At 40.7% G+C, this 25,390-nt stretch overlaps 2 protein-coding genes across 8 annotated transcripts in view; one reads left to right on the top strand and one right to left on the bottom strand.

Moving 5' to 3' along the window:
* Positions 1-1,986: 1,986 nt before the first annotated feature.
* acbd4 (acyl-CoA binding domain containing 4) lies at positions 1,987-16,978 on the bottom strand. Of its 5 annotated transcripts, none has more exons than XM_031323845.2 (11): positions 16,690-16,978; positions 16,152-16,304; positions 14,761-14,932; positions 12,724-12,808; positions 11,252-11,372; positions 9,778-9,942; positions 8,207-8,307; positions 7,808-8,021; positions 7,033-7,244; positions 5,699-5,752; positions 1,987-3,128 (listed from the first exon to the last, which is right to left on the bottom strand). In XM_031323845.2, the coding sequence occupies exons 2-11, from the start codon at positions 16,240-16,242 to the stop codon at positions 3,000-3,002; spliced, it is 1,344 nt and encodes a 447-aa protein (XP_031179705.1). In that variant the 5' UTR covers positions 16,243-16,304; positions 16,690-16,978; the 3' UTR covers positions 1,987-2,999. The 5 variants fall into 5 exon arrangements, with proteins under 5 accessions (XP_031179705.1, XP_031179706.1, XP_031179707.1 ...); XM_031323846.2 differs by having other exon boundaries at positions 8,207-8,304; positions 16,690-16,975; XM_031323847.2 differs by having other exon boundaries at positions 14,761-14,881; positions 16,690-16,975.
* Positions 16,979-20,263: 3,285 nt separating this feature from the next.
* The window catches only part of LOC116067518 (1-phosphatidylinositol 4,5-bisphosphate phosphodiesterase delta-3-A-like), a 42,402-nt gene continuing 37,275 nt past the window's right edge, over positions 20,264-25,390 (top strand). For all 3 annotated transcript variants that reach the window (XR_004896404.1, XM_031323990.2, XM_031323988.2), the window contains exon 1: positions 20,264-20,610. Coding sequence is in view for 2 of the 3 variants with exons in the window: in XM_031323990.2 (XP_031179850.1) it covers positions 20,523-20,610 (88 nt within the window). In the remaining variant the exon portion in view is untranslated. The remainder of the gene's footprint in view (positions 20,611-25,390) is intronic.

Genomic DNA, 25,390 nt, shown 5'->3' with positions numbered 1-25,390 from the left:
GAGTTTAGAACGCCAACACAAAGAAAGAGGAAGGGGACGGATATCTGGCCCAACAGAACATGTATACCCGTGGGGGGAGCTGTTGGGAATTTGGCAGAGGTGGAAAAAGTACTAAAATGTTGTACTCAAGTAAAAGTACCAATACTTTGATGAAATATTACTCAAGTACAAGCAAGTGAAATTATTTATCTGAAAAATTACTCAAGTAAAAGTAATAAGTAGTTCATTTAAAATGTACTTTAGGTAAAAGTTACCCAAAAACTGGGGGGCGGGGGGGATCTCTCCCATGTAGTGAAAATAAGACAAGGAGTCATAAATCCCAAACTGTTTTGTTTTTAATTAAAGAAAAAATCTATACAAATGTGAAAGGACTACAATCTGCTCTTGGAAACTGGAGTGCCGAGTGACCTAGAATGCTAACCTACAATGATTAATGTCACAGCAGGCAAAGTGCCTCATGCTACAATCCTCTCCAAAAAAACAGAGCTCTCCCTTTACCATTCACACTGCTGATACATCTGATGTGACTGTAAATTCAAAGGCTCGTTTAGATTCAAACCGGTGACAATTTCGGTGGCTCACAGCCTATTTGTTCAACCGAGACTAATGTTCACAGCCCAGACTCGCAGCTAGCTTCTACACACCTAAGTAGCCCGTATGAGCTAATTAGATGTATGTGAATTAATTTAGCCAGTGTCCTACATACGTTGTCCTACGGGTTGCTAGTGCTAGACAAAAATTGGCAATGCCACGACAACATGTTGTTTTGCTATTTGGCAATTTGCTATTAGTCATGAAAACTTTGTTTGAAGTAACAATGCACAAATATTTACCAAAACATGCTTCTGCAGATTAGATGTGGAGTTATTGAATGCTGCCAGTTCAGTTACCTTTGGCAGGCACATCTGGCATTGCATGATGATACTATTGGCCCTCTTGAATTTAAATGAAAAACAGTCTTTCAAATGTGGCCAAGGATTTTTGTCATTTTGGGCAGCAGAATTTGATGTTTCAGCTAGCATTTCTACTGAAACAGTCTCTGAACCGTCGTCGCTCACCTGATCTACCTCCATCTCCTTCTCAATCTCCTACAGGAAGACTTGGTCTCTGGTAGGCAGCCTAGATGCTGATCAGTCCTCACTGTAGTGGTTCCGGGCGTTTTCTTCCTTTTGGTTTTCGTTAGTCAAAGTTTTTTTTTGAACTCCGTAACGGATGGGATTTGTAATGTAGCGAAATACTTCATTTATAACGTAATCAAGGACATTTTAAATTACCGCTTTTAAAAACTACTTGAAAAATACAAAATATACAAAACTACTCAATACAGTAACGTGAGTAAATGTATTGTTACTTTCCACCTCTGGAATTTAGGAGGGGGATGGGGGGGTGGATCGATGGGAAAATGGGGGTTGAAAAGTGGGGATTTGTACAGACTTTGAACTTGTTATCAATGGGAAAAAAAGCACATGTATCTTTTGATATTTATTTTGACAAGTATTTGTGGTGAGCGCTAATACTGTGTGGATGCTGCAAACTTAATTTTCGTGGATTTGTGAGGACTATGGTTAACTGCTCCTCAGATCTCTGCAGGGTAAATCCAGACAGCTAGCTAGACTATCTGTCCAATCTGAGTTTTCTGTTGCATGACTAAAACTACTTTTGAACGTACACGTTCCACCAAAACAAGTTCCTTCCTGAGGCTATTTAGCAGTGGCGCCGTCATTGCATCTGTTGTTAGCACCGCCCAAGATGATTGTGATTGGTTTAAAGAAATGCCAATAAACCAGAGCACGTTTTTCTCCCATCCCAGAATGCTGTGTGGACTAGTCAGACCCTCCTCCGCAGCGCTGTGGAGGAAGGTCTGGCAAAGCGAGACTAATCAAAACACACCCAACCACCCTAAAACAAAGTAGCTCACTGACTAGTTCACTTAGTCTAGAATATGTGGTACATATATATACCACTAAGACTTGACACAACCCAACCTTCTATTCAATATAGATTTTTAATTTGAGCTCATGCATTATTATACATGACTGTTACATTACAGGGCAGTTTTGATACAGTTCTTCCATCATTTGGTGACAGTCTCAATTAAACTAGTCATTGCAGTGTATTTTACACCGTCCCAATAGATGACTCCAGCGGTAACAAAACAAATTGGATTTAGTTAACATTGACATTTGATCTACATAATTAGATACATAGGAGCGACTGTTCAGAAGTTGTAAGCAATGTACAGTTAGCACACAAGCAGTCTAGGAGAGCAACGGAGCACTGAAAAGACTATTTCATTTTAAGACTTAAATATAAGTCAAAAGAGACTCTGGTCAAGAATCTGATCTGAAAGATTACAATTAAATGACAAGTGTAGCGATAGTTATCTCAGCCCTTCCCATAGCAGAGAGACCGTGGCATTATTACAACTACATGACATCTGTCTTGCTAATAAGTGTCATCATCGACTTCTTCCATTTGAAAGCCGATACTTTGGCTGCATTGTGCAATTTTGATAATATTCTGAATATTACAAAAGACATTGATGTTAGGGTAGCAAAACCCCAAAGTACATAGAATATGTCGAATGTACAACATGTTTCATTAAACTGAGTAATATATTAATATAATCCAAGTCTTTATTCAGGCTTAATCAGTGTCTCAGGCTCATGATCAGATCCAGGTTTGGTAAAGACAATATCATGTTGATTATCTGCTTCCTGCTGCCCAACACACGCCAGCTTATTACACTGGAATCATTTAAATAAAGATGGATGTGCTGTAGTGAGTGAGAGAGGATTTCTGGATCCTGAGGTGTACAACTCAGCCAGATACATCGCTCTCCAAGCAGACAGACAGCAAGTCGGCAAACGTCTCTCCCTCCTTTCAGTGCACGGAATGACGAATTCATATCGGATTCAATCCCTTCTGCTGTACAAATTAAACTTCACACGCCGATGGATTACTATAGATGAGTGGTTGAACGTCTTCAGCAGCTTACTTCATGAAGATATGCGACCTTTCCTCTGCGCTCTCCTCAGCAGGTAGACCAGGCCCTGAGCAACAAACGGCCACACCAGGAAGAGGACGACGGTCTGACCCGACACGTCAAACAGCCACCACTTCTCCTCCTGAGAGGAAAATCAAACATCCCATTACCCAACACATCCACAACACGCCCCGGTTAAAACCAGGCATGGGCGACTTCACTGTAACTGAACATAACACATCTGACAACTTGCTGTCGCTACATATTCAGTGGGTGTACCTTCTGCTCAACACTGGCTACTGCGGCCATAGACGGCAATTACAAGAGCTCACACTCAGCAGTTAGTTTAAAGACATTATCTTCAGTTTAGCGTGTTTCAGAATAAAGTCAACAGTGTAGTAACAGACTGCAGAACTAAAGAAATTGTAACTTTAGAAGGGTAACTTCTGTATTTTTAAATTACTGTTTATTTAAATGGAGTCTGGTGGGCTTACTGATTTCGGGGGCCGTTTCATGTTAAAGGAACACGCCGACTTATTGGGACTTTGTCTTATTCACCGTATCCCCCAGAGTTAGATAAGTCCATACATACCCTTCTCATCTCCGTGCGTGTTGTAACTCTGTCTGACGCACCCACCGCTAGCCTAGCTTAGCACAGATCCTGGAGGTAACCGGCTCCATCTAGCCTACTGCTCCCAATAAGTGACAAAATAACGCCAACATTTTCCTATTTACATGTTGTGATTTGTCACAGCGTGTAAAAATAACAAGGTCACATGAGACACAGCCATCTTCTAACCGTATACATACTGGGAACTATATTCTCAGAGAAGCACTGCTACTTCTGCTACTTGGGCGGAGTGATTTGCTCGCAGCACCTGAGAAGCCCCGTGGTGAGGAGCAGAGAGTTCGCCTGGAGTTCACTCAGAGTTGGAGTAATAGAGTCAACAATTACTAGATAGTGAAATCATAGTGACCTTGTTATTTGTACACGCTGTGACTATACAAATCACAACATGTAAATAGGAACATGTTGGCGTTATTTTGTCACTTATTGGGAGCAGTAGGCTAGATGGAGCTGGTTACCTCCAGGATCTGTGCTAAGCTAGGCTAGCGGTGGGGACGTCAGACAGACTTACGACACGCACGGAGATGAGAAGGGTATGTATGGACTTTTCTAACTCTGGGGGATACGGTGAATAAGACAAAGTCTCAATAAGTCTGCGTGTTCCTTTAAAGGGGTGATTAATTGATTATATAGGGTATTTTACACTGTTCCTTAAGGTCTCCTAATAGGGTATGTAACATTGGTTGGGCTGAAAATTGCCCGAATGCTATTTTATTAGGCCCTTAACTACCCTGTGAATATGGCTCTATTTGGAACAAGAGCTTTTCTTCCAAATATGGTATGCTCATGAATATTTAGATGAGCTGCGCGCTGATTGGTTTGAGCGAACCCCATAGAAACACATTGGAGACGAGACAGTAGGTCTCATATTTCAGACACTGACATAACAAAGTTATACATTGTTTGTCGGGCTATTTTGTTATTAAATTCACTTCTGAGACTTTTTTATGAGTATATTTACAGTTTGAATTTAGTCACGCCACTTATATAACATCTACCCCAAGGTCTTATAAAGCTAACAATGGTGTCCGATTTCAATTTAATGCATTTTTGTGAACATTAGGGATTCCGTTAGCTGCTACTGTCCCTTCATTCCTATGGGTAAAGATCGCGGCTAGCTGCAGGCCCTGGAGCTCCATCAGGGCCTCGGCATTTTGTAGTCCAGTAACCCAGAACCGGTGACTTTGCGCGGGTATGGAGCGCCGCGGGCTTCCCTTTGTGACGGAGATCCAGCTAGCTCACAGCGAGTCTATGAAGTAGGACACGCTGGGTGGCGAGGCAGCACCGGCCGCTGTCACGTAGCCTGCTGAACTCCTGCTGAACTCCAACACACAGTCGGACAAAATTTGCAATTAGCCATCAATTTTCATAAAACGGCCCATATTTGACCTCTACATAGTTGATTTCTCGTAAAAGTCTCAGAAGTGAATTTAGTAATTAAATAGCAGACCTCTGAAGATCTGCATGACCTAGCTAGATTCAGAAGACTAAGCTGACCTCAGGTCAGTGGTGTAGCCTATGCAAATGTTGGGACGTGACTTAAGATCCTGACGTCAGCATCCAGCTTTGTTGAGATTCGCCAGTTTTCAGCGGCAGTTTCAAAATGTGAGATTTGCAGAGGATAGGGGTATCAATGGGATTTTGAGCTTCTATGTATGTTCTATTTACCCACCGAACTGTCGTTATTCAACTATGACAAGGTAAAATCGGTTTTGCATTCTATCACCCCTTTAAAGAGGATCTTACTCTTTAACTAAAAGGTCTATCTCTGTAGGGATCCTTTTCATAATGTTGTCAGACACTTAGAATAATAATCTGAGTCTGTCAGCGGCAAAAACAGAACTTTTAGTGGACGGAAATTGAAGGCGCGCAATTGCCCGTTAACATGACACTGCAGCTTGTTTCACCGCTGCCGACTGCAGCAGTCTTGCTTAATACCGGACCAATTTCAAAGATGGTTGCTGCTACCAGTCACTTATACACAAAAACATGGTTAAAATAGGGTCCAGGTTGAAAAATACCAAAGATACCCTTTAACTACGGTACAGAATATGTCCTAAGCTGAGATGCTGTTTGTCTCTTACCTGCTCTTTTGAGGCTGAACACTGTAGACACGGTCTCCACTCTGAACTCTGGGCCTGTCACACAGAAACAGCAGTGAGCTTCAGCACTGACGGCACCTTAAAGGGTAAGTCCACTGATATGCTCGATTTTTCTTTGTCAGCAAATCCCACGTGCCGAATTGTGTGTGTGTGTGTATCTAAAGCCTGATACCTCTTCTTCCTCTGTTGCACTGGGTGACATGTTCCTTCATCACCACACACACACACACAATGTTTATTTTTGACTCAATCCCATACACACCGTACTGATGCCACAAATACTCACTAGAGCACCAAATGTGGATCAATCCGCCGCTGAAAATAGTCCCCGTACAAAGTCACTATTTCCTCCTGTTTGTTTGAAAACTACAGTGACCAGCCGTTTCAGGAAATGACTGATCAAACTAGAGCTGGGTACGAGGACGCCTAAAGAAATTCATAGTCGACTAACACTCGTATGATTTTATCGACTAATTGTAATCAGTTGATTTAGTCAACAGATCTGTAAAACTGAGTTTCTCCACAAAGAATCATGCAAAAGCACCACATCCAGTCCCCCCAGAAAAACGTGATCATGCGATCACATAATTCAATGCATAATCAGCCAAAGTCTGCATATTTATGCAGGGGCCACATTTTTTCAAATACGCCACACTTTCACCGCATAAATTGCAGATTTACGCGCATGATTTCATAATCCCCGCATTTTCGTTGCAAAAAAGTCACACATATCTTAGCAGAAAGTAGAAAATTGTTGCGTTTACTTCACACAAGAGCAGCCATTTTCCCCTGTTGCCATGGGAACGTTATGAAGTGATGTAATTACGCGACATGAACATCATCGAAAAGCTGCAAACCCCGCGATGAAACCATGATGAAACCGCAATTTTTGCAAGTTCCCGCAATAATCATTGCATAAAATTGCATTAATATCCTGCATATTCCATCGCATTTTTTAAGAAAACGTGCCGCATAATCAAGGATTTTTGCCCGCAACAATCACAAAAAAACTCAATTTTTCTGGAAGGACTGAAACCACTATTGGTTTCTTCCTTATAACCCCCCCCCCAGTCACTTCGCATTAACCTTCGTCCTGGACTCTACATCTGCCCAATGCACATATTATTTGCACATTCAGCCTCTTTTTTCCTTACGCAACAGTTATTTTGTATGTATACATTTGTTTCTGTATTTATTGTTCATTTCATATTAATGTTTAATATGTCGGTATGTATGCACCATTCGCCAAGGCAAATTCCACATAAGTGGAACTCATTGTGGCGATATGCCCTTCTCGGATTCTGATTGGTGCTTACGTGTGTGGCGGCGAGCCTCTCCACCACCTCCAGGCGCTCCATCACGCTCCTCATGTCCTCCCGGAGCCTCCGCAGGGCCAGCATGATCTGCTGCTGGAGCTGGGCGTCCTGCAGCCTCTCCGACCCCCCCTCTGAGCCGTCGCCTCCGCCTCGCCCGGCCCCTCCGCCCCCACCTGGGGGCCCCCACCGAGGACCGCCCTGAGGAACGCCGCCTACACACACCACCACAGGTTACTGAACCCTCATTACTCAGACGTCCAACACATACAGCCACAGTAACAACGGGGCTGAAGGGACGCACTGCAGCCATGATTTTATTTATTTTATACAATTAGGTTATTTATTTAATAATTGTTTTCTTTTATTAATGTTAATGAAAAATGTCATGACTAGTTCTAATAACTTCAGTTGGTTCACAAATATTAATTTCTAGCTTTTACACAATTTATTCATATAATTGTTCATTTCATAAAGTATTTTATATATTTTCATTTCAACATTCCACATAGGGCTGGGAAATATCAATATCAATATCATATCGATATCGTGATAGGAGACTACCTATCGTTTTCAACTTTAGATATTGTAGTTATGGTAAGTGTAAGGGGTGCACAATTCAGAAAATGTCACGATTCAATATCAATTTTTAGGCTCACGATTTGATTCAAAATCTATATAAGATATATACATATCATTGATGTATTTGGTAAAGAATGTTGTGATATTTGATATTCTCCATATCGCCCGGCCCTACTTCCATATGTTAACCGCTTACGTTCTCTCCAGTTGTGGTAGGAACCTTCCCGCCCGGAGTCTCGACGACTCCTGTTGGGACCCGGACCTTTCCCATCCTCGGCCCCCTCTCCACCTTGACCGGCCCCGACCTGTCGGACCTCCAGACCGCCTTCTAGCTGAAGGCTCCGGACAAGAGAGGACTCCGGCGACACATGGCCGTTGGGAAAACCATTGGTCTTGACTGGAACCGGAATCTGGTAAAGAAAAGCTTTGAAATAAGTCTCATTTGCAAATAGTGGGGGGTGGGGGGGGTGGGGGGGGGGGGGAATGTTAGCTGTACTGGGTCTGTTCTCTGCAGTGATGTCTGTTCTCTGCAGTGATGTTAATTTGTTGCCACGCGTGCTGCATCCGCCTGTTGGAGGATGTGAGCGAGTCGTACCGTGATGTTGTCCAGTTGCTCCACTGAATCCACCGAGTCACAGAAGACCTCACTCTCCGAGTCGCTGGTCAACACCAAACCCTCACACACACCAGAGTCTGCAGGGGGGGGCAGGGGTTACAGAAAGCAGAATAGTCCCTTCATAAAGGTGTTTGAAAGAAGAAAAAAAACGTTAGTTTTACAAAACTAAAGTTTTTAGTGGATGATAAACGGGACCATTATAGGAACTGTAACTAGGGCTGGGCAATAGAGAAAATCAAACATCACATATTCAGTAACACTTCACTTGAAGGTATCGACATAAGAGTATCATGACACTGTCATGAACACATGACACTGTCATGTCACTGTCATGACACATGAACCTTAACTCTAACTCTAACCATAACTTGTCATGACAAAAACCGAACCACTTACTAAAAGAAGAGTTATGTCATAAACGTTTATGACTTGTTTATGTTTTATGACACGTTCATGACAGTGTCATGTCACTCTTATGTAGATACCTTCAAGTAAAGTGTAACCTAATATTCTTGTCCAAAGACTTCGATGTCGATATTGTAGGGTTGACAGTTGGTGCTTTCACAAAATATTTACACAATTAGATTTTAGATAGTCATCAATAACGTCACAATATTAAGTGTGTAAAGGCAAATAAAACTGCTACAACAGTCTAGTAAGCTCAAAAGATTACGTCACTTTACTGTAACGTAGCCTTTAAAACAAGTCATATTACCATTTCCTAAATTTAAGACCATATCTAGCCTCATATAATCTAAAGTGTCTGTAGCTGCCCAGTCACAGTCGTCTGGGTGACAGCAAAGTTAAGACTTTATAGTCTCTTAGCTTTCTCTGGGATTACTCATTTGAAATGATGATACAACCAAATTTCGTCAGACGACGTGACCATGAAATAATGATTTGGTCTTTCCCACGCCTCAGATGTTGGCCACTGAAAAGAGGATGGAGAAGAAGAGACTGGGCCATGTTTATGTTCTGGTGCGTCACTGTGGGCTGAGGTCTCTGCAGGTCTCTCTGAGTTTCTGCAGGTTTCACCAAGTCAAATTTAAGACCTTTTTAAAAGACCATTATGAATGACATTTAGGACCTTTATCACAACATCAACTAAGCCCTAAATTCAGTTGGGTTTTTTTTTCAAGACAAGTATTGCTAAACTTGCACTTCCCCTTTTATGTCTGTGGTACAATCCGAAAGAGACTCGCACCAATAACACGGAAGCTGATTAGCTGCAATATAAGTAACATGTTGGTCTCATTTGTAGTTGTAATACAGCAAAATTATAGTTGGACTAGTGAAAGAAAGAATAAAACACCATGGAATAAAAAAAAAAAAAGAGCATTAGAGATAGAGTTGCATTGACGGAGGAAAATTAAGACCTGTTTAAAATTATTTAACACCTAGAACACAATACTTTTACAACTTTTTAAGGCCTAAAATTTTGATTTTGAAATTTTTGACTTTTTAAGACCCCGCAGAAATGACCTGGAAAGGCTGGTGCGGACCCAAACTTTTAAAAAGCAGACGGCTTAGTGGATCCATTCATCACGTACCATTAGAGATGGTGTTGGCAGTGAGGTCTATAACCTCAGACAGGTTGAACTCAGGATCTGGGTCTGACCCGTCTGGCAGAGAAGAAGCTTCCTCAGGGCCACCGTGCTCCTGATCCTCATCCTTCATCTCTGTTGGCCTGTCAGCATGCTCACTGCCTTTCACACCTACAGTAAAGTAATGGACAAAGACCCTTACATACGGCCACATGTCAAAGTGTCCATGAGCAAGGCACTGAACCCCAAGTCGCTCCCTGGATGCTGCATTTATAGCTGTCCACTGCTCCTACTACTTAGGATGAGCTAAATGCAGTAATTAAATGTCACTACACTGTACTGTGTGTATGTGACAAATTAAAGGTGCTGTAGGTAGGATTGTGAAGATCCAGGACTTAGCCAAACAATTTGAACATCGAAAACTTCTCAGTCCCTCCCCCCTTTCTGCTAAAGCCCAAAACGGTCTCCTAAGCCCCTCCCCCCACAAGGGAGAATGAATGTGTGTGCATGAGCAGTGATTGACATGCAGTTAGACACCAGGGCCAGGGGGGACCCTGATTGGAGCATCTGAACAGGGAGCGGTGGATTTTTGCAAATCTCCAGAGGAGCTGGATTCTTTTTTAATGACCTGCTTCATGTAGTTCTACTGGAACATAGGGTCAGTTTCATTAAATATGACAGAAAGTTAGTTTTATAAGTCTTACCTACTGCACCTTTAAGAATGAAGTTTCATTTCATTTCAATGATGATCAAAAGATTCATTCATTTATTATTAATCTGAGAAAATGAAATCTCATGTGTGGGCCGCCGAGACGCCTGAACATTAGTGCTCTTGGAGTGGTGGCTAATCCTAATAAAATGAAATACTGATGTATGTGAAGTGTATTAGAAGTAGGGATCGACCAATGATCGGCCTGGCCGATTATCAGAGCCGATATTTGGCAATTTGCAGATTACCTGTATCTGTGTTTTATTCGACCGATAACCGATAAAGTTAATTGATTGATTGAGTGTGCTACCTTGGCTCCGCTACAGCTCTGTAAGCAGTCTGCAACACCTGCAAACAAACTGTTAGCACGTTAAAACTTCAGGAAGCTATTTTGGTTTATATTTATTAATTTTTTTGACTGTGTATTACGTTTAAAGTTTGATTTATTAAATAATTGCTTAAAGATTTACTTTTACACTTGTGTGTTGGAGTTTGTAACATTCCAAATTCTTAATTTTGACTGCATTTTTAAAAAAGGTAAATGTATATCGGCTCCAAATATCACCTATCGGTATTATTACCTACTAATAATCGGTTTTGGCCCTGAAAAAGCTGTATCGGTCGACCCCTAACTAGAAGCAATTCGTCAGGTGTGGAGCGCACTGACAGAAGCAGATCTCATTTCTAATCAAATATCATCATCATCGTCTCCCAGCAGATGTCAGCTGCTCAGGCAATGCTGGCTGGAGGCCCACCCTCGGGGTCACTGACCTTCTCGGAGTGTGAGCAGGGACTCCGGAGGCCGCGGCATGTCATCAATCACCAGGTAGAGCGGCTCGAAGTGGTGGAAGAGCGAGGCCGTCTTCTCAGTCATGGGTATGCTGTCGATGACCTGCCGAGTCAGCGGAAACCTTTATTGATCGCCGTGTTGTTCTGACCAGGCGGCACGCTCAGAGTCATTTATGCATCCTCTTTTTAATGCCTCACTTCATGCTCACCATGTTACTCTGAACTGCAGAAACAAGTAGAACCTGACCCAACAAATGCAACAGTGGTAATAGCCCCGAACACACGGCCAAGCTGAGATTTCAGCTGCTGCTGTGCACTTCTTCAGAAATTATTTATTCATTCTTTGGGGGCATTCATTAAAATGTAATTGGTGTTTTCTGCCGTGTGTATGGTGTGAATACATGCCAGAAATGTTCCATGATCATGAGCGTATAATATTATATTGAATAGGGGTGTCACGATTCGACTTCTGATTATTTTTTTAAGCAGTGATGGCAATGCCACAATAAGATAGCAGTAGGGTACTTTGTAACAACAGCTTGAGTTTCTCAGAGATTTTTTTTATTTATTTTTACGGTGCTGCATTTAACAATGTGTGCCTGAAGGCACCATGGAGTCCTGTCAGAGCCCACATGCTTTACCTTGGCTGTTTGTTTCCATCACTCACAGGAAGGCACAAATGTTGCCACGCCAGTGACTTCAGGGAAGCAGGAGGATTTTCAAGTTAGTTCTCTTCTAAGGGCCGGTTCTAGCCTGCTATATTAGGGCGGGCTGTTAAAAATAGGTGGGCGACTTGGGCGGTAGGTAGCCCAGTGGTTGGAGATGCCAAATGACAGCTGGCAACCAGAACATTGTCAAAGTGAAGATCAGATGCAAACTTAGGCCTCTCCAGTGTATGGTTGTGTTTTAGTGTATGGGGTCTTTGCATGGGTTTAATGCAAAAGAATATTTCTCCATTAATAAAGTATTTTATTCTAATTTATAAAGAACAATTTGAAGCAGGGAAGTTGGGAGGTTGTGAAGCACCATTTGTAAGTTTTCTTGTACCCTTTGAACTAAAAAAAAATCTCTCATCCAGATTTCGACAAACAATTTCATAAGATCTATTTTCATTGGATGAGATTACTAAAACCTAACCCAGTGAGACTTCTCTCCATAGTCTTTCTCCGTCATCTCTCTTCGGCAGCGGCGATAGTGTCTGGAACAGTCAAGCTGCAGGCTACTGCTAAGCTAACGTTACCCTGTGTCTTTAGCTGCATGCTACTAGCCGGTAAGCCACGCTGCGTGTTGTTTTTTCTTCCGATGTAGCCGGGGAGGAGAGAAACAAAATACTGGGGGAATCGCCGATCCTGCTTCTGATTTCACTCATCAAAAGCTCATTTCGATCAATTTTCGATTCAAAATCAAAATGGTGGCACCCCTATATTATATGAATGAAATACATGGTCATGTACCTCCTGTGCTACTTTCTTCATCTCGTCCACGTATGCTGCCATGGCACTCTCACTGCTCATCTCTCCCAGGCGTCTCCAGGCATCCCTGACACAGACACCATCACACCACATCGGATTAAACTGCAGGACTTTTCACCCCAGAGTGTACTGTACTATGCTATGTGAATTCTCATCCAATTTTCGCAGTGTCCCAAAAATGAGACTTGGTTAAATAAACACATGGAGATAATATGGTTGCCTAAGGGCCCTGACACACCAACCTGATTATCGGCCGTCAGACAGTCTGGCGAGGTCAGTGACTCAAGTCTGTCTGGTGTGTTCCGTGCTGTCGTCCGTCGGAGGAGCTGTCGGCCTTTATTTTGGCCGACCTGACATGTTCAGTCAGAGACAGGGCAGTCGGGACTCACCTGGAAATGGCGAGCGGATGAGCCTCTCAAAATCTGACGAAAATCTTTTAAACTGACCTTTGTCGATCTGACATGAAGACAAATTCAACAACTGCACGGCCTATTTCTCGCTTAAAATGTTCTCAGAAACACGTTTCGGTGAACTATTTTAGTACAATATGAGATCGTATTCTGAACGAGCCGCCATGACAGTCTGGCTGTGAATTTCCGGAGAAAAAAGAACCACGTGACGCGTTCGTCCAATCAGCTGCCGGTTTTCATTTTCTGGGAAACAATACAGAGAAGCGCCACCTGCTGCTATGGAGACGTATTACGTTTCGCGCACACGCAGAGCATACGCTCAAGTCGGCGTCTCCTCAGTGTGTTTTGAGGCATTTTTTTTGGACCTCGGGGACCCGACTGATCAGTCACGCTGCCTTTTCTGACGACCGTCGGCCGTCTGGTTGGTGTGTAACAGCTTTAACACAAAATGTAGTCCTTCAAGATTTGATTAGCAATGACACCATCTCATCCGTCAGTGTCAATTCATGTTGCCCTTTAACATTTGTTGGTTACTATTCATCTTATCCAACAACACAAAACTACCTTACAGAGACTTAAAGAAAAAAAAACTGGCTAACACAAGACAGTTTTCAGTTAAACTTCATACCATTCATACACAACATATTCAACCGGATCTAAGCATCCCTACATTGATGACCTACCTTTATGCGTTTTAAGATGTGGATTACTTTTAAGGCCCCTTATTTTATTATTAATAATGCCATGATTTTAATTTCAGAGTAAAAACACATTACATTACTTCCAAATATATACACTGACAGGACTACCCAAAAAAATACCAACAGGGAGCATTGAGAGCGCTAACAAGAACAGAATATGTGGTGGGACAGGACATCTACCAAATGTATGGTTCATTTCTGGAAGCCATTATTCATTTGACAATTGTGTATAGGGTATCATCTCTTCATTAAAATTCTTAATTAGGTGTGGAACTAATGAGTATTTTCATTTCTCATTAGTCTGTTGATTTAGAATATGTATTTAAACATATAGGCTAGTCTACAAAATGTCAACCAAAGCTACTCAATGTATAATAATATAAAACAGAGAAAAGCACCAAATCCTCACTAAGACAAGCTGGAAGAGAGAATTGATGGCCTTTGTCCTGTAGTAATGTAGTAATTGATTGATACTGGAGTAATTGATCAAGCAAAGCAACTAACCATTCTATGTACTATGTTCAATAACCGAGAAAGCTTCATCATAATTTCCCAATTAAATTCACTCTAATTCTATCAGAATCATGGGATGTTTTGGAATCACCAGAGGCCTCATGATACGATATCATCACCATACTTATGTCACGATACTATTGCGATTTTAACCATATTGCAATATTCTGCGATATATATATATTTCGCAAAATTTGTTTTGCAATCTCTGCTGGCCAAATTAAATTAAAAAACCACATTCAAAAAATGATATACAGAATAAACTGCATGGCGTTCTTTTGGAATAGGAAAGAAGAGCACTTACAAGAGCAACTTAATAGCTGGTGTGTCTGCTACTGAAAACTAACCTGACTCTGATTACAATGACATACATGCCTTCATACACACATACAGACCATTTGTAGCGACCCACTGGGTCCCAGAAGCCAGGTCGCGACACCGTACAGGGTCCACACACCGCCTGCTTGTACAGACTGTAGAAACGCAGCATGACGTCATAGGACGGCTGGTACGAACCTGCAAGATAACAGACATTCATTAGGTGTGTCTGCTCATTTCTCCATTTACCTGGACAAAGGACCGCAGATCGTTAGTGACTATGGGGGTCACATTTCAGTTGTCATGGGCAGACACATACAGTACATGAGTATAGAATTGGGAAACTAGAAGCTCATTTTCATTTTATTTCTCATTTTTATTTGATTGGAAACTTTAAGAAACAAGTGTTCAGAAAGAGTTCATGTTTCTTGTTTACATATTAAGGCAATAGAACTGACAATATTAATCAATTAATGCAATAGCATTGTGTCACCAGTTTTTACCAGTGGTGTTTGGTCACTCTTTTTTTAAAAACAGCACAACATCAGACTCCATTAAAAGAAAACAAATGACAGTTTAGTGTTGCCTTCTTATTTGCAACAGTACATATTGGATAGAATGTTCAACAAATCACGAGGAGCCACTTTTTATTTACATAAGAATATGACGTGACAGATTGCATTCAAAGTCCTGATCCACGAGATCATTAGGTCATTATGCTGGCTGATACATTTGGCTACACTAAGCCACCTGGCTTTGGTTTTACACTCTCTCTGCTCAAAAGGAGCACAGCATGCACCCCAGCTGCACTAACAGGTCATCTGCCCCGAGGCTTCTGGGTTACACAGTCCAACCCTACAATAATAAGGATACCGTCTGTACAGTCTAGCCAGCAGCAAACATTCTGACACGTGGTGTGTGAGACAATTCACAGAAGAGGATTAGGGACACATGTGAGAAAATGTGGCCAAATAGGATATAAGATACAGTTCAAATGCAAATATTTTATACTTGCCTTGATGAAGGCCTCACGGCCAAAAGGCGTTTTCTTGTTTTAATGATTTAGCCAAGAAATATAATAAAGGTTTTTTAAATGTTACCCTCCTGAGTGCCTTAGTGTCCTTGAACCCATGTTTAAAAAATGTATTTGAGATGTGAGTTTAAAGTCAGAATTTTGAGATTTTTTTTTTTTTTATCTCAGAAGTTTTATAAATTATATAAATTTATATAAATGAAAAAAAATATATATATATATATATAATATATATATATATATATATATATATATATATATATATATATATATGAATTCTGACTTTATTCTCAGAATTCTTTTCTTTAAAAAACAAAACAAAACTAATCTCAGAATTCTAAGATTCTTTTTTCATATGTGGCCCTAATCCTCTTCCGTAGATAATGCTATGGCTGGTTAAAGGCTATATATATATATAGTTATATATACATATACCATTTTTGGGGAGGTTATGGATCACATCCACAGCAGCCTGAAACCGTTTCTGGTGATCAAGCACAGGCTCTGCCATAGCCAGGACTGGCATGGCTTGTTCAATCTCGCTGGAGGGACGAGTGCAACCGGAGCCGAGAGAGCACGTAAACACAGCTGTAGCAGGAAAAGTCAGTTAACGTTAGGAGAGTGGAATCAAAAACTGACATTACATGACACACATTTTCATCTAACGTTATGTCGCATGCAACATGTAACGTTACCACCATTTACTCCATGTACTGTATTTACATCACCCTGCTTTTTTAATATGCATATCATTATGTTCTGCTGCACACTTCTGCCGAGAAACACCGTGTTATTAAATTTAAGTTTGGTTTGATAAGACTAACGTTAAACAACAAATACCAAGAACAACATGGGACTTAGCTGAGCTAGCTAACTTAGCTAGCTAACTTAGCCATGAATGGTTAGCTAACGTTAACCAAGTTAGTGAACCCCGGTGTAGCTTAGCAGTAGTTAGCATGGCAACTTGTCTTACCTCACTTGCTGCGTGTCCTGCCACTTGCCATCACCACCACCAGCAGATGTACACAAGCGATTTGGTCTCTGTTAGAGACTACAAATCAACGTAAACGCTCCCTGAGCCCGTTGGGAATTGTGGTTTCGGCTATTTAGCTATGCGTTTACTTTCTTTGACGCTGAAGTTTAATTACGACACTGCCTAGGTAGTTGGCTGGCTCTGGCTGGGACCTGGGACCCGGGACCCGGGACCGTGGACCTGGACAGACAGAGCCGACCAATCATCTCCGGCCACTCCGGGATGTAGTTTATAAAGACGACTTCCGTGTCAACTCACATGACACGTATTTGACTACGCCCACTTGCACATTCAAAGTGACCCTAAAACATGTATTATTATTATTATTATTATTATTATTATTATTATTATTATTATATGGCTGTCTTATAATTTAAGTTGAACTCACTAGGCTATATATAGTGATATATTGCATACGTGTGTTCATGTGCATATACGTATTTTATTATTGTTTCCTGATTGTATTCTTGCTGTTTGTTATATGATTATACTTGATACATACTGTATATAGCTCATCTTCATAACAAATTGAAATCAACAAAGCAACACATAGTGACAAAAGCAATTAAGGCACAAAAAACACAGTGGTGGAAGTATTCAGATTCTTCACCAAACTAAAAGTATAGCAATACCACACTGTGAAAATACTTCGAAAAGACGGAAATTCAAAATCTTACTTAAAGTATTATCAGCTAAATCTAGGCTACGTAAGTAAAAGTACTCTTGAACTCTTTTATAGAAGCTACTGTTGGGTAGTTTAATCTACAGAAATGCATCATATTCTAGATCATCATATGCTTGTAGCATCGCTGTGCTGTGAGAATCACGGATCTCTAAAACCATTTGAATATTGTTTTTCTGCCTTGTGACGATGCATTTTACAGATAATCCAAGTTTTTTTTTTTTTAAATAGTGTAGGTTATTTATTTTAAGACATAAGAGATTTTTGCCATCCCATAAACACGTCATTCTTCAATGTATCAGAATAATTCAGAATAACAGAAGCCTACATGGTTTTCACAGGACAGGGAGGGGACAAATTGTAATCTGAAAAGTAGGCTACCTATACTAGGATACTTTAAGATGTCAAACAGCCTACAGCCGACACGGGACCTGCATGGGACCGACCCATCGATTTGAGCATATAAATCATAGTCTGTGCAGCACCATATTGCCCTGATTACAGCAGACAGTAGTAGCCTACAGAGGATCAACTATGTTATCAGTCAGTCACCTTTAGACTGTGATTTGGATAAAAAGAGAGATCAGACGGAGAAGAGGAAGGCTATTCCACGTTGGACAGACACTGAGCGGCTCTCGGTCTATAATCCGTTAATAATTCCGTTTGTTGTCAAGCTGCCAGAAACACACAATACAAAACCCGGAAATGTTGAGTCTGCCTTCAAAACAAAAGCATTCCAATTGCTAGGTTGTTTGCAGAATTGTTTTATTTTATTGACACAACAGAACATATATCGAATTAAAACTGTGGCGAAAAAATAATAATATATTGCATTTTAATTTAGTAATATAATGTATCTTATTTTATGGAGAGATCTCTATGAAGTACATTTTTGAATAGGTTTCATATAAACTATGGCAAGGCGTGCATGTTAGCAGTATAACAGAGCAGTGTTGTAGTCAGGTCACCAACTGTCGAGTCCGAGTCATATGTAGAGTCACCGGTGTTCGAGTCCAAGTCCAAGTCACCAAAGAAGAGATTGAGTCGAGTCTGAGTCGAGCAAAGATGAAGAAAGAAATAATACTAATTATAATAATAATTACATCACCATGGTTCAAAATTCACTTTTTTCATCCACCAGCCAAATGTCTAGCGAATGTTCAAACTTTACCCAATAGACTACCATTGTAGGAAATCTGCCAACCACTTGCATATATATTTGAATTTAAAAACGCTGCACCAAAATTATTTATTATTTTTATTCAGGAATTCTGTAGCCTAAGTCTGTCATGTAAACCCGAAAAAACAAATAAAAAATCATTAAAATCGTGAACTCAAGTGTCATTATGAAACACATAAAACAAACACAAAGTGGTGGTCTGTACAGTTGTGCTGTTATAGTTATATGTAGTTTGCTGCTAGCATCCCAGGTAACAATTTTTGGTTCCCATGGAAAGTTTTCCTGGCGTTTAGGGAACGTTAGTTTTTTGGTTACATCGACCATTCTCAGAACGTTCCCAGAACGTTCGCCTAACGTTGTAACCTTTAGGGAACGTTCCCCTATCGTTGTAACCTTTAGGGAACGTTCCCCTAACGTTCCCCTACCGTTGTAACCTTTAAAGAACGTTCCCCTAACCCTTAACTAAGTTTATGGAACGTTCCCCTAATGTTATTTTTTACATTCCCCTAACCTTTAAAAAACTTTAACAACCGTGGTACCAAAAAAAAAAAAATAAAAAAAATATTTATATAAGAATCAGAATCAGTTTTATTGGCCATATAGACACATACTGTACAATACAGACAACATACATATAGGCACATTAACACAATATATTGTATAAATGTAGAGTGCAAAGTAATAATGCAAATGTAGTGTGCAAGATGCATATTGGAATGATAAAGTATGTAATGTGTAGGTGAATGGCCAAAGAGGGGATGAACCCACTTATCAGCAGTTCAGGAGAGTGATGGCAGTGGGAAGAAGCTGTTCTTGTGTCTGGTTGTTTTTGTGTGCAGGGATCTGTAGCGCCTGCCAGAGGGGACGAGGCAGGAGGATGGCAGCAGTGTAGAAGATGGCCAATAGCTCTTGTGGTAGGCCATGCCACCGCAGTTGCCGTAGGAAGTACATCCTCTGCTGAGCCTTTTTAAGGATGGCGTTGATGTTGGACTCCCACTTCAGGTCCTGGGAAATGATGAAGCCCAGAAACTTGAATGAGTCCACCTTTAACAATAGGCTGTTGGATATTGTGAGGGGGGGGGAGCACTGTGGGGTCCTGCAGCCTGACGTCTGACTCAGGATTCGGGATTCGGGACAACTGCTTGGATTTCATCTAGTCATATATGAAATCCATATAGTCTATAGACTCTTATGACAAATTGAAGCCTTTTGGCATCTATATAAAGTCATCTTTAGCCGCCATCCTTTCTAACCGTCTTTGCTGCAGTGCTGCTGACTGTGGCCCAGCTGGCTCTGTTCATAACAGCGCCAAGTGGGTTTCAAAGCGACGCACATGCAAACAAATCTAAGGTTTCCACATAGACAGTAGGCTATATAAGAAGAGGGTTTTCATGCTCACACCAAACTTTCATGTGCGCACATTAAAGTTTCACGTGAGCACATGAAAGTTTGGTGTGAGCACATGAAACTAAACTTTAGGGGCTCCGTATCCGTATGTATCGGTACCGGTATCACACATTTTTGAACGATACCCAGCCCTAACTGTTGATTAGTTTTTACATCAGTAGCCTACCTGATTTACAAACCTAACAACTGCATCCACGACTTTTATTTTGAAAGTCACCCCCAGGAAGCCTTTGTCTGTTGTGGTTTTTCACCCCTGTCTGATTCTTCCAGCTCTATGTTTATAAATCCACGTTCAGTGACATCAGCGGGCTGAAGGCTTCCCTCCTCCAGGATAAAAGCATGAGGCACAGCCTGCGGAGAAGGAGCGCCGTGCCTCTCAGCCTTCCCGTGTTTACCTCCAGGATAGCGGAGCCACTAGACTGAGAAACAGCACAGGATCCGGACTCAGGAAAAGCAAAGAAACGGGGTGAGCCAGAGCGAGATAAGTCGCAGCTTCCTTGTGTTATGTTGGGCAACAGAAAGAAAGCCGCGGCGGCGAAGAATGGAGCCGGGACGTCCGAGTCGAAGGCCATCGATCCCCTGAGGAATCTGGGTGAGTGTTTGGGTTACTGCTCCTGCAATCTGGATGTGTTCAGTAATCAAAAGCACCCTCTGACATAGTAACACTGATGTAGGCTACTGTAGCCCTAACTCTCCCCCGCCCCTCTTACTGGAGCTATAATGAGGATTTATTAAATAAACGGAATGATACATTTTAACAGTGAACACTAAAATAAATAGCCCATGTCATTTATATGTCTTATACTGTGAATTGACCTAAAAATACTCTGCAAGTTGAAAGGAAGTTTTATAACACATTTTTAGAAAATATCTGAGATTTAATTTCATTTTATGATCGCAAGTGGATCATTCCAGCTACCGGGTTATCCTGGGGTATGGGGTAAATCTGAGCTCCAACTCATCATGTAGCCCATAGGCGACTACACATTTGTACCAATAGACCAGTGGTTCCCAAACTTTTTCACGTCAAGGACCTCTAAACTAACACAAATTAGTCAACAGACCCCCATTTTGAAAAGATTTTGTCCCAGGGATTTTTGCTTTTAGATGTTTTATTACAGAAAGTCTATGAAAACCATGATCAAAATAGTCATACATTCTGTCATTGTGTTACTTATGAATGGAATTATAGTGAGAATAAATGTCTGAAATATGAATCCAACATATTGATAGCAAAGTGAAATTGGCCTGTTTGTGAAAATAAAATATTTCATTTACACATTGAAAATAAGCTTACTAAGGTAGCCACTATGGTAGCCACACAGTTCATCTTAGGGATTGACTGTGCCGTCCACATGTATATTTAACAATAAAACATTATGTATACATAATCCATATCTATTCATTTACAGCCATCCGGCCCAGTTTAATATGCAACTCAATTGTATATAATATATGTACAAACTAGTAGGGGGTCCTTAGTCGGTCTCTCTTTCAACTTAGGAGTCCTTGGCCTAAAAAACTATGAAGACCCCTGATCTAAGAGCTTGCAGATTCTGGTTAATTTCATTCATTTTCTCACCCTAAACCATGAGCATCCATGACTGAGACTTATAGATGCCGTATTTTATTCCGTTCAGAAGCTCCTTGCGTGTGTCAGGTAGGATCATGAAAGCAGCGGGTGTGTCTTGGAATCAGCACAGACAGCACAGTGCAGTTTCTGCTCTGTAGAAACACACTGTGTGTTTTTCCAGACCGATTCTAGTCTTTGGTGTCCCACATGGAAACAAATTAAACATTTACCAGCTGGTTAAGCGAATTGTCTACACAACCAGAGGACATATTCAGGGTAACTGGTTTACAGGTGCCAGCCAGGGCTTTCACTGCTGTCCTCCTCATGGTTTTTGAGGTTTTGTCAATATGTTAAAGTTAGCACACCGTGCAGCTGCGCCACTGTACTCCACTGACCTGATTTAATATATGCAATATGTACAGTATTATACAGTTTTGTGTATTTAACCCTAAAAAGATATTCATGTACGACCTATCACAAACATCTACCAGAGTCGCATATTTTACATAAGAAGAGCAAACTATAATTCTACATAAATATGAAGAACACACACAGTTTTACAGGCAAAATGCAATGCAGTCGCTGCTTCCTAAAACAGGAAGCAAAGCTGTCAAAAAAATACCCAACGCTGTAAATGCTTAAATCACAATGCTTATCAATATCACTTCCCCATCAGTCCGGACCAAGATCTGACCATAGTTAAACTTGTGCTTTCCATAAACTAGTCAGAGATAGATTTTGTTTTTCATTTTTAGTTTATGTCTCAACTTGTTAGTTGTTAACCAGCAGCAGGATAATGATCTTAAGCAATGATTTAGCTCCGGTTAAAAAAAACAGCAGAGCAATTAAGCCAAGCTGTATGTTCAACCCACACTGAAAAAAAAAAAACTTGGATCAACTTAAAAAAATTGAAGTAATCAATCACACGAAATAGTTGACATTGACTCAAAGTAAATAATTTAGTTTAGTTTAACCTGAAAAGTTTAACTCCAAGCAACAACTTTTTAAAGGTTGGGTCAAACTAATTATTTATACATACGAGTAAATTGTTTTAGGTTGTCTCAAATAAAAAACTAACAGTTGTCATTATTTCAAACGTATAGTAAATCAAATTTGAAAAAACTGATTTTAATACATTTTGATCAGTGACTACTCAGAACACTTTCCTTTAGAACACATTTATATTTATTGTTTAATAAATTGATAACATTAAACATCTGTTTCAAATGTATTAAGAGAAACAGTCTGCTTCAGCTGAACACCCAAAACAAGACTATTGATGTCATCAGAAGACAAATCATGGAGCTGTGAATAGTAGCACAACTCCTGAGACATCATGCAGTACCCATGGTGAATTTACCGAGACATACATTTTATAATTCAGGTGTGAGCCTTACGGTAGAGATCCATATGTCCGACACGACTGAAGCGCGGTGTCGCGACGTCATACATCCATGGTTGATGCGCCACGCCCCTGACTGGCAGCTGATTGGACGAACGCGTGTCGTGGGTTTGGCTTCTCGAGAATTTCAACAGATCTAATAAAAATGCTCTGATCAAATGAATAAATTCAGTTTAATGTCCCGCTGCCAATTTATATTGTATCCATATAAAGAAAATGGATTCAACCATAAACATAAACTAGAACGTTTACTTTAAATGAAAAAACTAATAATTTTCAGCTATTTCAACGAGAAAATACACATTAAACGAACAACAGCAATGTTAGACTTTTTTCAGTGCATAGACTGTGAAAATAATGGACAAAGCTTCCGGGTCTGAAAAGTGAAGCCAATGCAGAAGTGCCTTAAAGCTGCATTCTATCTCATTTCCAGCAGGGGGCGACTCCACTGGTTGCAAAAAGAAGTCTGTTTTCCTACTTCTCACTTGATTTATTACCATAACAAACATTTTCATAATGAGTTTATGGTCTCGATCACTAGTTTCAAGTCTTCTTTAATACAGCGTGATGTTCATTTTGTAAATTATAATCCCATGTTATGTTTAAATTGACGATAAAGCAGGGGATACTTTAGGGCCTGTCAATCAGGACAGAGCCTTAGCAATGCTAACCATGCTAACACTGTGGACATTAAAATAGACCTGAACTTGTTTTGTGGTTTTGTCCAGTGGTTTAATCTTAACTTTTACCCTATCACTTCACATCAAAGTTATTCGGGACATTTTGGTTGCCTAGAAATGCCTTATTCAGCGTTCTAGCTGGTAAGCTAGTACCAGTAGCCAGTAGCTGGTAACTAAAAGGAAGCTCCACCCTCTTGTCAAAAATCCTCACATCCAGTTACAAAAAAACCACCAAACTCAAGGCTTCAAAACAACAGTCCACAAACCAATTGGTGATGTCACAGATGCTACGTCTATTACTTTTTACAGTCTATGGTTCAACCATGTGTTCAAACCTGTTATGTTTTAATATAGCAGCACATTCTCATGAACGGGTCCGTATAATATCGTACGAAAATGTATGCAGACCAAACGGTAAATCCTACGAAATTAGGAGACGGCCGGCTGGCTACGAGCTCCATGACGCAGAGCGGCAGTTGCTAGTTGTTTAAGCGGCTACAGACCTCCGTTGAATCAGCGGTAGTTGGTGGTTAGTTACCCGAAAATGGGTGACTTTGAGCCGGGTACAGAGCACCGCGAGCTGCCGCTCGTTTCGGCGGATATTCCGGTCAAATTTAGTCCACAAAATAGAAGTATTTTCCTGCAACGAAAGTTAAGATTAGGCACCAAAACGAATAGTTGAGATTAGGAAAAAGATCGTGGTTTGGATTAAAGCACTCCTAAGGAACACACTATTTCCTGGGTGAAAGTCTTTAGTTTTCCCCAGGAAGTGAACTCCACTCCCTGGCTTGAAAGTCCTGTTATAACACACACCCATCCCCCCCCCGACCACCTCCCTACGCGGCCAGCCGCGTTCTTATACAGCGGCCGTCAATGTAGTGAATACAGCAAATGTGGAATGGTTACGAATTACAGAGTTTAACTTTTCGTAGCTTTCTGAACGAATGGTTCATGAGAACAGGCTGGATATAGCTGTCAAACGATACATCACTTAGCCTAAAAGCCCTCCACTGTTTGGCCTGCAGAGACAATACCAACACCAGCAGCACCACTGCGCCCCTAAATGTCAGAGAGAAGCCTGTTAATACTCAGACTGTTTTTATATTGCAATGTAGAGCAGCAGCATCTACAAATATAGACCACCTGTTACTGAGTTGTCTGTTTACCACATCAGCTGAGAACATTCAGACAGACAGCTATGGTTGCAACAGAGGCTTTTTAATACCATACAATTAATTGATTATTGTTCTTGATTACAGTAATCAATGCATAGTCTAGTCTATAAAAACACCCAAGAAGATAAAAGGTTGTGCAAACTATGTGAATTAGGAGAAGTTGAGAATGAATCCCATTGTCCTTCTTATGATGAGTTAAGAACACCCATCTTACATGAAATGTCTGTTCAAAATCCTGAAATCTTCTGGTGTACTGATGATTACCAAATGGAGTGGTTGTTTAGATTTAATGTATATAAGTTGGCGACTTTTGTCTCTAAAGTATGGTAGAAAAGACAAGAAAGTTTGTTTAATTTATGTTGCTATTGTGGTGTCTGGTCCTATAAATAATGGTGTCTTGTAAGCCTGTTTGGGTTGGGCATACTTTTTTTGTGTGCATGACACAATAATAAAAATGATTAATTCCGTCATTCTACAAGATGTGAAAATGACAAATGCCTATTATAGTTAGTGAGTTAGTTATATTTTATTTCTATGTCATG

Source organism: Sander lucioperca, chromosome 22 (genome assembly GCF_008315115.2).
Source record: "Sander lucioperca isolate FBNREF2018 chromosome 22, SLUC_FBN_1.2, whole genome shotgun sequence".
NCBI classification, from domain to species: domain Eukaryota; kingdom Metazoa; phylum Chordata; class Actinopteri; order Perciformes; family Percidae; genus Sander; species Sander lucioperca.
The sequence above is the reverse complement of the archived record's forward strand: the minus strand, read 5'-3'. Positions and strand labels throughout refer to the sequence as shown.